Here is a 13905-nt window from a genome sequence, read left to right on the forward strand (position 1 = left end):
CAAGCAATTCTCCTGCTTAAGTCTCCTAAGCAGCTGGGATTACAGGCACATGCCACCATGCCCAGCTAATTTTTGTATTTTTAGTAAGACGGGGTTTCACCATGTTGGCCAGGATGGTCTCGATCTCCTGACCTGTGATTCACCCACCTTTGCCTCCCAAAGTGCTGGGATTACAGGTGTGAGCCACTGTGCCCAGCCCAGTACTTATAAGTTTCATGGATGTGAAATTGATTGAATTTTAAGGAATCATAGCAAACTATATTTAGTTGAACCTTGGGGAAATATACTTGTAGAAAGATATTCATTTAGGCCAGACGTGGTGGCTCACGCCTATAATCCAAGCACTTTGGAGGCCAAGGTGGGTGAATCACCTGAGGTTGGGAGTTCAAGACCAGCCTGACCAACATGGTGAAACCCTGTCTTTAAAAAAAAAAAGAAAAAAAAAAAAGATATTCATTTATTTACAATGCATGTCTGCTACTCAAGGACTCTCATTTTATAAGCATACTAGTGGAGTTGAATTAGTAAGGAGCAGATTAGATCACTTGATACACATCACCTACATGATATTCTTTATATAGAGCTACCTAAAGAATACACACACATACACACACACACACACACACACACACACACACATATATATATACTTTTTTTTTATACACGGTCTCTTTCACCCAGGCTGGAGTGCAGCGGTGCAAGGTGCAATCATAGCTCCCTGTAACCTTGAACTCCTGGGCTCAAGCAATCCTCTCTCCTCAGCTTCCCAAGTAGCTAGGACTACAAGCATGCATCATCACACCTGGCTAATTTTTTAAAAATTTTATTGTAGAGTTGGGGTCTCACTATGTTGCCCAGACTAGTCTCTTAACTCCTGGCCTCAAATGGTCTTCTCGCCTCAGTCTCTCAATGCACTAGGATTACAAGTGTGAGCCACCACACTCCAAAACTTTTCAATTAACATATTTATAAATTTTCTCATAGATTGCCAATTTAACTGCCAGAGAGAAATTTAGTTTGCCTTATTTCCAAGTTCTTGGTAGGTTGTTTTGGAGGAAAGGAACAAAAACTACTCAAACTAGTTTAATCAGAAAGAAAAGGAAAATTTATTGGAATGTAGGGATCTCTTGTAACTCAAGAGCATTAACCCTTAAGAGTTCAAGGTTTTTAAAAAAAAAAGTAAAAAAGAACCCAAGAGCAGGAGGAATAAGTGCTGCTAGGCTTCTGAGAAACTGGAAAGGCAATCTGGAAAGGAGTCAGAATTCAAATGGTTTATTTATCTTTGACTATCTCCTTAGTATCTCAATTTTTTTTTTTTTTTTGAGACAGAGTCTCACTCTGTCACCAGGCTAGAGTGTCGTGGCACAATCTTGGCTCACTGCAACCTCCACCACCCAGGTTCAAGCGATTCTTGCCTCAGCCTCCCCAGTAGCTGAGACTACAGGCATTGTGCCACCATGCCCAGCTAATTTTTGTATTTTTAGTAGAGATGGGGTTTCACCACGTTGGCCAGGATGATCCCCCTGCCTCAGCCTCCCAAAGTGCTCGGATTACAGGTGTGAACCACTGTGCCCAGCCAGTTTCTCAATTTCTTAACCTTTCAGATGTGTTTTTTCTGGTTTGACATTCACACACACCTATCTGTGTACTTTGCCCCATAAATTCCTGAGGTCAGACTTCAATATAAAACCCAAGTCCAATTTTCCAGGAGCAGGAATATGATTGGCTGATTTTGGGCCAGGTGAACACTGCTGGTACAATTGGTGGCCAGAAAAGTAAACGTCATGTGACTACAGTCAGCTAGAAGGAGGGTTGTAGGTTTGCAGATGCTCTAAGGGTGTGTGAAGAACTGTAGGCAAAGGTGGGTAACTTTGATATGGAAGAAAGTTCACTATTATCCCAGGTACTATCTATAATCACTAAGTTAGGTTGTTTCTACCCCAGAAATCTGCCTGAGTCTGTTCTGTCATTCCTCTAATTCAGGGGACCCCAACGCCCAGGTCACACACCTGTGGCCTGTTAGGAATTGGGCTGCACAGCAGGAGGTGAACAGCGGGCAAGCAAACATTACTACCTGAGCTCTGCCTCCTGTTAGATCAGGATGGCATTAAATTCTCACTGGAGCTCAAACCCTATTTTGAACTGCACCTGTGAGCAATCTAGATTGCATGCTCCTTATGGAATCTAACTGATGATCTTGCAGTGCAGCAGTTTCATCCCATTACCATCCTCTGCCCCACAGCCACTCCCCGAACCCTGTGGAAAACTATCTTTCACAAAACCAGTCCCTGGTGCCAAAAGGTAGAATTGGAATCTAATTCAAATCTGTTGCCTGAAATATTGCAAGAGCCTCCTTTTCGCTGTCTTCACTCTCACTCTCCTGAAATCTATCCTTCAATGCCACAAGGTAATAGTGTGAGGATTAACTAAAAACTTGGTCAATTTTAAAGCACTCCACAAATATGAAGTAGTAATAAGGCCGTTGCAACGGCTTACACCTGTAATCCCAACACTTTGGGAGGCTCAGGTGGGAAGATCACTTGAGGCCAGGAGTTCAAGGTCAACTTGGACAACAGATCGAGATGCTGTCTCATTAAAAAAATAATAATAATAAATAAAGCCAGGTGAGGTGGCTCCTGAAGTGCTGGGATTACTGGCGTGAGCCTCCGCGCCCGGCTCTACTCAGCTTTTAAAACCGGAATCAAGAGTCAAAACTTTTTGGTAAACCACGATACTGTTCAGGTTATCAAATTCAATGCCTTCTTCCTCTTAAGTCCTGCAAATCTCCAGTAAAGCACCACAAATTGACGAATATTCCAGCCATTTATCTCTCCCGTCCGCTAGCTCCATTTCCCAATTATATCCATCTTCTCGAGCTTCTCAGCTCCTCCACCTTCATGAGGCCTGGAAAGCACCCGGCTCCAGGAATGTGAGTCGGAGGCTCAGAGCGACCCTAAGTGCCAAAAGCCGACGTTCAGACACTGCCGAAAACAAACCACAAAAGAGCTAAGGCTCCGGGATGAAGCTGGCAGCCGCGAGCCCGCCGGAGGTGCATGCCGGGAGACGCAGTCCCGAGCCGACGCATTACTTCTTGGGAGTTGTAGTCTTTGATCTGGTAAACATAAAACGGTTTCTGTAGACACCTGAGAGAGAGAGAGAAAAAAAGTAAAAAGATAAAACGGCAACTCGGATAAGTCTTCCTCCCCCACCCTCCCAACCCCCGCCCCACCCGCGAGGGACTGGGGTAGGAGTAAGGGCGTTGCTGTGGCTGGCCTCGAACTCCTAGGCTCAGGTGGTTCTCTCGCTCCCACGTCCCGAGTAGCTAGGACTACAGGCGTGAGCCACCGCGCCCGGCATAAAGTTTGAATTAGTCCTCATGCAAAAAGTGAAGAAGGCGGTCAGTAACCTCGCGCAGGTTCAAGCTCTCGCGCTCCCGTCTTGCCCTGGGGTGCAGGGCGGAAGCGGTGAGAAGGCGGATCCAGGAGGCGGGGAGACGTTACGCCGACGCGGGCGTGACCCCTGGCCGAGAAGCTTTGGCGGGAATTCTGAAAGCTGCCGGCGGAGGGCAGACAGCGGCCAGAGACCGATCCTTCACGAGAGCGCCGCGCTTGCCGAGGCGCGCAGCTGGGAGCTGAAACTCGCCTGGGTTGTGCGCAGAAGGCTGGGGCAAGCGAGTAGAGAAGTGGGGCACAACCCAGGGGCGTTGGGGTCCGTGCCGGTGGTGCGCGGACTAAGCCCACGGGCTGAAGTTGGAGCGCGCGGCCTAGGTGAGTGTGTGAGGCGCAGGCCGGGGCCTCCACAGCCGCGGCTCGTGCTCGCCCACCTGGGTGCGAGCCGACTCGTTGCTCAGCGGCGGCTGGTGGGGCCTTCGCGCGCAGTGTGAAACCTGGACGTGGCAGGGCGTTTCGGCGCCCGACCGACCCTCAGCTGCTGGGGCGAAAACACAGTGGACCCCAGCTTTCGAGCTAGGGGAGAAACAGTAGAACCGTCATTGCCAACACCCATTTTTTATGGGCTTGATCGAGGAGTCGGAGATCAGAGCCCTGTAGCCACAGCTGTTTGATATATCACCGCCAGGGCTTCCGGATTCCTGGTCTTTCCCTTACAGCACGGTGTAATGGAAAGTTGGAGGTTGCTTAGAAAGTATCCAAACTCCAATTGCCAAAAAAAAAACATGTCATTTGATGCGGAAAACTATTTACGTGACGCCTAGAGAATGTTCTGAAGTGAGGTTTGGGTTTTTTTGTTTGTTTTTGTTTGTATTTTTTGTTTTTTTGAGATGGTGTCTCCCTCTGTCGTCCAGGCTGGAGTGCAGTGGCCGGATCACGGCTCACTGCAACCTCCGCCTCCTGGGTTCAAGCGCTTCTCCTGCCTCAGCCTCCCGAGGAGCTGGGATTACAGGCGCGCCCCACCACGCCCGGCTAATTTTTTTGTATTTTTCGTAGAGACGGGGGTTCTGTTGACCATGTTGGTCAAGTTGGTCTCGAACTCCTGACCTCAGGTTATCCATCCGCCTCAGCCTCCCAAAGTGCTGAGATTACATTGTGAGGCACTGCATACTGGTTTCTAATGCGATTATGTCGCTTGTTTTGGAATTTTATATACAAGTATATCAGGAGTGTTATTGTTTCACATGGTTGCCAATACGATATTTTTCAGTCTTATTAAATTTTAACCCTTTTGCCGGGTACATAGTAATGTCTCATTATGATTTTGATTTTCCTGATTACTGATTAGGTTGGGCATTTCTTCATGTGTTTTTGGCCATTTGGATATCTTCTATGATGTGCTTGTTAAAATCTCTTGCCTCATTTTCTGTTGAATTGTCTTTTACTGATTTGAAGTTCTTTATATTCTGGTTATCAGGCCTCAGTTATGTTTGTGCTAAATGTTTTCTCCTCTGCTGTAGTTTGACTTATCATTCACTTAGTAGTGTCCTTTGATGAATAGAAGTGCTGAATTTGAATGTAGTTCAGGCCAGGCGCCATGGCTCATGCCTGTAATCCCAGCACTTTGGGAGGCTGAGGCTGGTGGATGACGAGGTCAGGAATTAAAGACCAAGAACCCCAGAGGTAGAGGTTGCAGTGAGCCGAGATCGAGCCACTGCACTCCAGCCTGGGCAATAGAGCCAGACTCTGTCTCAATAAATAAACGAATAAATAAATAAAATAAAAAATAAATGTAGTTCAGTTTTCAGCCTTTCGTCTTTGGCTAGTGCATTATATATCCAACTTCATGAAATCTTTTTCTGTCCCAAGGTTGTGAAAATATTATCCTATATTCTGAAAACTTTGATTTATCTCTTACATTTAGATTGGGTGGAATCTATTAATAAATTGGAAATTGATTTTTGTCTGTGGTATGAGAGAGGGACAAAGTTCATTTTTCTCTCTAAGGCTATTCAATCAACCCAACACTACTTATTGAACAAAACCGTCCTTTCCCCATTATTCTGCAGTACTGTATTCATAAATTATGAAGGGAAATATTTAAATTGCGCTGATGTGATTCTTGGCTGGGTGCAGCTGATTACAGGCTCATGCCTGTAATCCCAGCACTTTGGGAGGCCGAGGTGGGTGGGTCACCTGAGGTCAGGAGTTCGAGACCAGCCTAGCCAACATAGTGAAACCCCATCTCTATTAAAAATACAAAAATTAGCTGGGTGTGGTGGCGTGCGCCTGTAATCCTAGCTACTTGGGAGGCTGAAGCAGGAGAATAGCTTGAACCCAGGAGGTGGAGGTTGCAGTGAGCCAAGATAGCGCCATGGCACTCCAGCCTGGGTAACAAGTGGGAAATTCAATCTCTAAATAATAAATGAATAAATAGCATTGAAGTGATTCTTTTTCTTTTCTTTCTTTCTTTCTTTTTTTTTTTTTTTTTGAGTCAAAGTCTTGCTCTGTTGCCCAGGCTGGAGTGCAGCGGCATGATCTCAGCTTACTGCAGCCTCCACCTCCTGGGCTCAAGCAATTCTCCTGCCTCAGCCTCCCAAGTAGTTGGGACTACAGGCGTGTGCCACCAAGCTCAGCTAATTTTTAAAATTTTTAGTGGAAATCCGCCTACCTCAGTCTCCCAAAATGCTGGAATTACAGGTGTGAGCCACAGCACCAGCCAAGGTGATATTTCAGTACATATGTACATTGTATAATGAATGATCAAATCAATTCAGTTCAAACTTGTCATTTCTCTTTGTGGTGAGAACATTCAAAATACTCTTTCTGGCTATTTTGAAGTAGACATTACATTAGTGTGCATTGTAGTCACCCAGCTGTGAAATAGAACACTAGAACTTATTCCTCTTGTCTAACTGAAACTTTGTGCCTATTGACCAACCTCTTTCCTTCCCACTGCCCCTCTAACAGCTGTGTTCTCCTCAGTCTCTGATTACCAGTCTTCTATTTGCTCCTTGTATGTGATTAACTTTTTTTTTTTTAGACACAGTCTTGCTCTATTGCCAGGCTGGAGTGCAGTGGCAGCAATCTCCGCCTCCCAGGTTCAAGCCATTCTCCTGCCTCAGCCTCCTGAGTAGCTGGGATTACAGGCTCACACCACCACACCCAGCTAATTTTTGTATTTTTAGTAGAGACAGGGTTTCACCATGTTGGCTAGGATGGTCTCAATCTCCTGACCTTGTGATCTGCCCGCCTTGGCCTCCCAAAGTGCTGGGATTACAGGCATGAGCCACCACGCCTGGCCAAGATCAACTTTTTTAGATTGTGCATATGAGTGAGATCATGCAGTATTTATCTGCAGACACATTTATAATGTATAATGGGGTATACAAAAATAAAAAAGACTTGGCCTCCACCCTCTTATTTTTTTTCTTTTTTTTCTTCACTATTTCCAGTAATGGCTATAAGCAAGGCCTCCACTCTCGAGGACTGTAAAGCAGGAGAACAGGGAGGCATAATAAGAGAATGGCATTGGCTCTTCCTAAAGTCTTTCCGATACAACTAGCTAGATAGAAGATGGAGAGACAGATGCACCTTATTTCTCTAGTGTTTATACTGAAGCATTTGTATTTTTCAGTAATGGCAATGCAGATGCAGCTTGAAGCCAATGCAGATACTTCAGTGGAAGAAGAAAGCTTTGGCCCACAACCTGTTTCACGATTAGAGGTATGTGCTTAGTTGCTAATTTTGGAATTATATACTAGATTCTTCTACCTAGAGGAAAGTATTACAATCTTTACATAAACCATAGGTTTACTACCAAGATCAAGACCCAGATTAGACTTTTCAGAAACGTTGTCAAGAATCTTGTGGAAAAGCTGAAGATTGTTGCTAAATATGTCTGACAGGGCGTCTTCCTTTGTTAACAATTCTCTTCCTACTTTATCATTTTTATTTTTGAGAGCTGGACTGTCAGCAACTAAGGCCTAGGATCCCATGGTAGAATCTCTGTGCTGTTTTTTGGTTTGTCTTTAAGAAATGGGTCTTACTATGTTGGCCAGGTTGGTCTTGAACTCCTGGCCTCAAGCAATCCGCCTGCCTCAGCCTCCCAAAGTGCTAGGATTACAGGCATGACCCATCATGCCTGGCCAAAGCATCCTGTGCTATTTGTACTAAGTATGAAAGTGCTGTGCTCACTTTGGCGGCACATATACTAAAATTGGAACCATACAGAGGAGATTAGCATGGTCCCTGCACAAGGATGACATGCAAATTCGTGAAACGTTCAGTATTTAAAAAAAAATAAATAAATAAAAAAGAAAGTGCTGTTCTGGGAATTACAGTGGCCTGGACCAGTTGTGCAAGGAAGAGAGGGGAGCACCTTCTCTCCATTGATCTAGATTGTGCTGTGAGCTGTCATTGGCAGGGAGAAGGGTATGGGGTTGTTATAGTATAAGAGACAAGCTCCAATTCAGGATTCTGCACAAGAACATTAAGCACCAGAGCTGAGGCCTTACACTCTTTCTGCCCATTATATAGAGAATGCCCTGTCAGTGCAACTGATTCGGGCTGAGATAAGTAGGGGGGAAGCAGAGAAAGACTTGATTCTTCTCTTTATGCATATTTCCCATCTCCAACTAACCTTCAAGACTCTAGAAGTTAGGAGTCCAAAAGGCTTATTTAAAAAACAAATTCAAGAAGTTCCTTAAATTGATTTGTGATAAACATTTGAAAGTTCAGAGTCGTAACTTCTGGTGCCATGAACATCCTTATACTAACACACGCATATTGCTTATCGCCTAAATATTCATAGCAGACATGGCTTCTGTTGGCAAACTTTCCTCTTGTAAATTCTCCCAAACCCTAAATACATCCACATTTCCCTACTAACTCATGTTCTCTCAGAAGTTATGGTTTTGGTGGCTAATGAAACCAAAGCTGACTTGAATATAGGAAGAAAGAGGTATCTTTGGGTGGTTTGTTTTGAGAAGTCATATAAAAGTCTCTGACAAAAAGTAGTTTTCCTCACTCTTAATGTCAGTTGTTAGAGCAGAGCTTTCAGTCATTGTTCAAGAAAAAGGGTATTGATAGGCCAAGATAGTGCTCATTTCAGTTCTGAGCAGCTTTATCTGTTTACCCTACCATAGTGTAAAAATATTGTTTTCTATGTGTGTGTGATGTGGAAAATGTTGAGCAACACTGTCTTAAAATAGTCTTTTAGGGCCCAAGGTCTCAGGGGTCATTTAGGATCACAGAAAATGGTTGGGAGTAGTCGGGCATGGTGGCTCATGCCTGTAATCCCAGCACTTTCAGAGGCTGAGGAGGGCGGATCACTTGAGATTGGGAGTTTGAGACCAGCCTTGGCCAACATGGTGAAACCCCATCTCTACAAAAAATATTTTTACTTTTTTTTTTTTTTTTTTTTTTTGAGACGGAGTTTCGCTCGTTACCCAGGCTGGAGTGCAATGGCACGATCTCGGCTCACCGCAACCTCCATCTCCTGGGTTCAGGCAATTCTCCTGCCTCAGCCTCCTGAGTAGCTGGGATTACAGGCACGCGCCACTATGCCCAGCTAATTTTTTGTATTTTTAGTAGAGACAGGGTTTCACCATGTTGACCAGGATGATCTTGATCTCTTGACGTCGTGATCCACCCGCTTCGGCCTCCCAAAGTGCTGGGATTACAGGCTTGAGCCACCGTGCCCGGCCTCAAAAAATATTTTTAAAAAATTAGCTGGGTATGGTGGCCATACCCAGCTAATTAATATCTATTTTATGCTAGACAACATGACATAAAATCAACTTGGATTCAGCCGGGCGCGGTGGCTCAAGCCTGTAATCCCAACACTTTGGGAGGCCAAGGCGGGTGGATCACAAGGTCAAGAGATCGAGACCATCCTGGTCAACATGGTGAAACCCCGTCTCTACTAATACAAAAAATTAGCTGGGCATGGTGGCACGTACCTGTAATCCCAGCTACCCAGGAGGCTGAGGCAGGAGAATTGCCTGAACCCAGGAGGCGGAGGTTGCGGTGAGCCGAGATCGTGCCATTGCACTCCAGCCTGGGTAATGAGAGCAAAACTCCGTCTCAAAAAAAAAAAAAAATTAACTTGGATTCAATAGTAACCTAGAAGGTAACAACTCTGGACGTATCACTGGACACACTGACCAATATGGACACACTGATCATCCCAAACAGTGATTGTCCCCAACTAGCCAACCTGGGATAGAAAGGCTTGCTTTACCCCCAGTACCCTGGGAGCTCCTTATTCACCCTACCCATTTTTTGCACCTGTAATCCAGCTACTTGGGAGGCTGAGGCGGAAGAATCGCTTGAACCCAGGAGGCAGAGGTTGCGGTGAGCCAAGATCGTGCCACTGCACTTTAGCCTGGGTGATGGAGTGAGAGACTGTCTCAAAAAAAGAAGAAAAAATGTTGGGAGTTACTTTTTAATTCCAATTGCTAATAAGAATTTTTTTTTCTTTTTTTTTTTTGAGGCGGAGTCTTGCTCTGTCGCCAGGCTGGAGTGCAGTGGCGCAATCCCAGCTCACTGCAACCTCCACCTCCTGGGTTCAAGCGATTCTTCCGCCTCAGCCTCCCAAGTAGCTGGGACCATAGGCGCGTGCCAACACGCCCGGCTAATTTTTGTATTTTTAGTAGAGACGGGGCTTCACCATGTTGGCCAGAATGGTCTCGATCTCTTGACCTCGTGATCCGCCCACCTCAGCCTCCCAAAGTGCTGGGATTACAGGAGTGAGCCACCGCGCCCAGCCAAGAATTCATTTTAATATACATGGCATAGTGCTAGTTTAAAATTATTGATTTTGATGATGAAAAAGTTGTTACTTTGTTATTTAGTACCTTATACATAGGGCTCATTTTTCAGCTTTTGCATATAATACAGTAGGCTCTCTATATCCCTGGATTCTGCATCAGGAAATTCAACAAACTACATATGAAAAATTCAATCAACTACATATCAAAAAAAAAGTATACAGGAGGATGTTCATAGGTTATATGCAGATAATAAGCCATTTTATATAAGGTACTTGAGCATTCTTGGATTTTATTATCTGCTGGGGGTTCTGGAACAACTTCCCGCCCCAGGATTTAGGAATAGTTGTATTTTAAGTCTTCCAGCACCTCTGTGAAGTATGTAGGACACATATCATCTGTGTTAGATTAGAGAACTAAAGCTTAAATTTATTTATGGTTTTCTTCATTTGCAGCAGTGTGGCATAAATGCCAATGATGTGAAAAAATTGGAAGAAGCTGGATTCCATACTGTGGAGGCTGTTGCATATGCACCAAAGAAGGAGCTAATAAATATTAAGGGAATTAGTGAAGCCAAAGCTGATAAAATTCTGGTAAGTACTGCTCATTTGACCTAGGGAGGTATTAGTGGGAATAGTACAAAAGGGAATGTAGTGAAAGACTTCTTCCTTCCGTCTCTCATTCTTCTGTCATCTTGTTTTCCTTTCCAGGGGTGACTGTTACCTCTGTTTCTTTTTTTGTTGTGGAGACATGTTCTCGCTCTGTCATCCAGGTTGGAGTGCAGTGGTGCCATCTGAGCTCACTGCAGCCTTCGCCTCCCAAACTCAAGAGATCCTTTCACCTCAGCCTCCCAAGTACCTGGGACTACAGGCACATGCCATCATGCTGGGCTAGTCTTGAACTCCCGAGCTCAGGCGATTCACCTGTCTCAGTCTCCCAAAGTGCTGGGATTACAGGTGTGAGCCACTGTGCCTGGCCTATTTATTTTTGTAGCTTCATGTAGTTCTTTAATATCCATAATTCCCCATGGTTACATTTTGTTTTATGAACTTATTCCTTCAGTATTTATATAGTTATACAGTTTTACTTACCTTTGCCCTTGAAGTTTTGTATAATATAAAGCAAATATTTATATAATTGTATTTTTTTTTTTTTTTTTGAGACGGAGTTTCGCTCTTGTTACCCAGGCTGGAGTGCAATGGCGCGATCTCGGCTCACCGCAACCTCCGCCTCCTGGGTTCAGGCAATTCTCCTGCCTCAGCCTCCTGAGTAGCTGGGATTACAGGCACGCGCCACCATGCCCAGCTAATTTTTTGTATTTTTAGTAGAGACGGGGTTTCACCATATTGACCAGGATGGTCTCGATCTCTTGACCTCGTGATCCACCCGCCTCGGCCTCCCAAAGTGCTGGGATTACAGGCGTGAGCCACCGCGCCCGGCTATAATTGTATTTTTAAATATCGATTACTATTAGCATTAGAGAAATTTATTGGATTACTCAAATAAATGAGTATTTGTTGAAGTGGTTGGTTAATTGGAAATAAGAGTTCTGAGTTCCTAACATAGTACTTTTGTTAACCAATTGTGATATTGATGGCCGTGTGTGGTGGCTCATGTCTGTAATCCCAGTACTTTGGAAGGCCAAGGTGGGTGGATCACAAGGTCAGTAGTTCAAGACCACCCTAGCCAAGATGGTGAAACCTCTGTCTCTACTAAAAATACCAAAGAGGAAAAAAAAAAAAAAAGATTGTGATATTGACTAAGCTAGCAGGGGTCCGTAAAGTCTTTCTGTTGTCACTTTTTGGGCATCAGTTTTTGTTAATGAACAAATGCTGACAGGATATTTACTTTTGCCTTGTGAGATCTTGGGTTCAGAAATCAAGTCAGTTCTAGGCTTCTATGAACACAAAAATACAAACAAACCTAGAATATGCGGTTTGAGATGCAAAATGATATAGGCATATGTGTCTTTACTTTTAGATATTTTATGTTCTTAGTTTCTGTTCAGTAAAGATTATGATTATATTGTTTGTTTTCCTTTTTTAAAAAATTTATTTTTTTGAGACAGAGTTTCGCTCTTGTTGCCTAGGCTGGAGTGCAGTGGTGTGATCTCACCTCACTGCAACCTCCTTCTCCGGGTTCAAGTGATTCTCCTGCCTCAGCCTCCCAAGTAGCTGGGATTACAGGCATGCACCACCACACCCAGCTAATTTTTGTATTTTTTTTTTTTTTTGAGATGGAGTTTCGCTCTTGTTACCCAGGCTGGAGTGCAATGGCGCAATCTCGGCTCACCGCAACCTCTGCCTCCTGGGTTCAAGCAGTTCTCCTGCCTCAGCCTCCTGAGTAGCTGGGACTACAGGCGCAAGCCACCATGCCCAGCTAATTTTTTTTTGTATTTTTAGTAGAGATGGGGTTTCACCTTGTTGACCAGAATGGTCTCGATTTCTTGACCTCGTGATCCACCCGCCTCGGCCTCCCAAAGTGCTGGGATCACAGGCGTGAGCCACCGCTCCTGGCCCTAATTTTTGTATTTTTAGTAGAGATGGGGTTTCTCCATGTTGGTCAGGCTGGTCTCACTCCTGACCTCGGGTAATCTGCCTGCCTCAGCCTCCCAGAGTGCTGGGATTACAGGAGTGAGCCACCACACCTGACTTTTTTTTTGGACGCAGAGTCTTGCTCTGTCACCTAGGCTGGAGTGCAGTGGTGCCATCTCTGCTCAGCTCACTGCAACCTCTGCTTCCTGGGTTCAGATGGTTGTCCTGCCTCAGCCTCCCAAGTAGCTGGGATTACAAGTGCCCACCACCACACCTGGCTAATTTTTGTACTTTTATTAGAGACAGGGTTTCACCATGTTCCCCAGACTGGTCTCAAACTCCTGGCCTCAAGCAGTCCACCCGCCTCAACCTCCCAAAGTGTTGAGATTACAGGTGCCAACCACTGCACCCACCTTTCTAAAAAAAAAAAAAAATGTGAGAGAAACAGAGTTTGACCGTTTGCCCAGGCTTGAGTGCAATGGCATGATCATAGCTCATTGCAGCTTCAAACTGCGAAGCTCAAGGAATCCTCCTCAGCCTCTTGAGTAGTTTGAACGACAGGCACACGCCGCTAGCCTGACCATTTCTACCACTTTTGTCTTTGCTACTACATTCTCCTTCTGTTTTTCACCAAAAGAAGTAGCCTGTATTCCCTGAGCTCCCATGCCTATTTTGTTAATACTTCTATTACCTATCACATCTACTTGTACTATAGTTATTTTGTATAGTTTATCTTCCTGATTAAATTGTAAGCTCTTTGGAGGTAAGAATCAGCTCATCTTTTTCTCCATATCCTTCAGAGTCCCTAGGACTGTGTTTCATGCAGAGTAAGGGTCTAGTACGTGTTTTTTGCACTGAATTGACAGTGAGTATATGAATCGACCAGGCTGGTCTCAAAACCCTGGCCTCAGGTAGTCCGCCCACCTCGGCCTCCCAAAGTACTGGAATTACAGGCATTAGTCACTGCATCTGGCCCTGCAATTAATTTTTAAATGAAATATTAAGTATATGGAAAAGTTTAGAGAATAAATTTGCATTGATTTTTCAGCTGTTTGTTGATTTTTTTTTTCTTCTTTTTTTTTTGAGATGGAGTTTTTGCTCTTGTTACCCAGGCTGGAGTGCAATGGCGCGATCTCGGCTCACCGCAACCTCCGCCTCCTGGATTCAGGCAATTCTCCTGCTTCAGCCTCCTGAGTAGCTGGGACTACA

The 13905-nt window shown here is 44.7% G+C and overlaps 1 protein-coding gene, 1 long non-coding RNA gene and 1 other non-coding gene across 3 annotated transcripts in view; 2 read left to right on the forward strand and 1 right to left on the reverse strand.

The window, feature by feature from the left end:
* Positions 1-2804: 2804 nt before the first annotated feature.
* LOC135274172 (uncharacterized) lies at positions 2805-3478 on the reverse strand. Its single transcript, XR_010341957.1, has 2 exons — positions 3407-3478; positions 2805-3143 (listed from the first exon to the last, which is right to left on the reverse strand). It is a non-coding gene; the product is annotated as an uncharacterized LOC135274172 (long non-coding RNA).
* Positions 3479-3551: 73 nt separating this feature from the next.
* Positions 3552-13905, forward strand: part of RAD51 (RAD51 recombinase) — a 42471-nt gene continuing 32117 nt past the window's right edge. The window contains exons 1-3 of the mRNA XM_064374474.1: positions 3552-3767; positions 7027-7115; positions 10618-10755. Of these exons, the coding sequence (XP_064230544.1) occupies positions 7029-7115; positions 10618-10755 (225 nt within the window). The 5' untranslated portion in view covers positions 3552-3767; positions 7027-7028. The remainder of the gene's footprint in view (positions 3768-7026; positions 7116-10617; positions 10756-13905) is intronic.
* On the forward strand, positions 7579-7685 carry LOC135274352 (U6 spliceosomal RNA). The gene has a single exon (XR_010342196.1). It is a non-coding gene; the product is annotated as a U6 spliceosomal RNA (small nuclear RNA).

The sequence above is a fragment of the Aotus nancymaae genome, unplaced genomic scaffold, assembly GCF_030222135.1.
Source record: "Aotus nancymaae isolate 86718 unplaced genomic scaffold, 86718_ANA_hifiasm-v0.15.2.pri h1tg000011l, whole genome shotgun sequence".
In the NCBI taxonomy this organism is placed as follows: Eukaryota; Metazoa; Chordata; class Mammalia; order Primates; family Aotidae; genus Aotus; species Aotus nancymaae.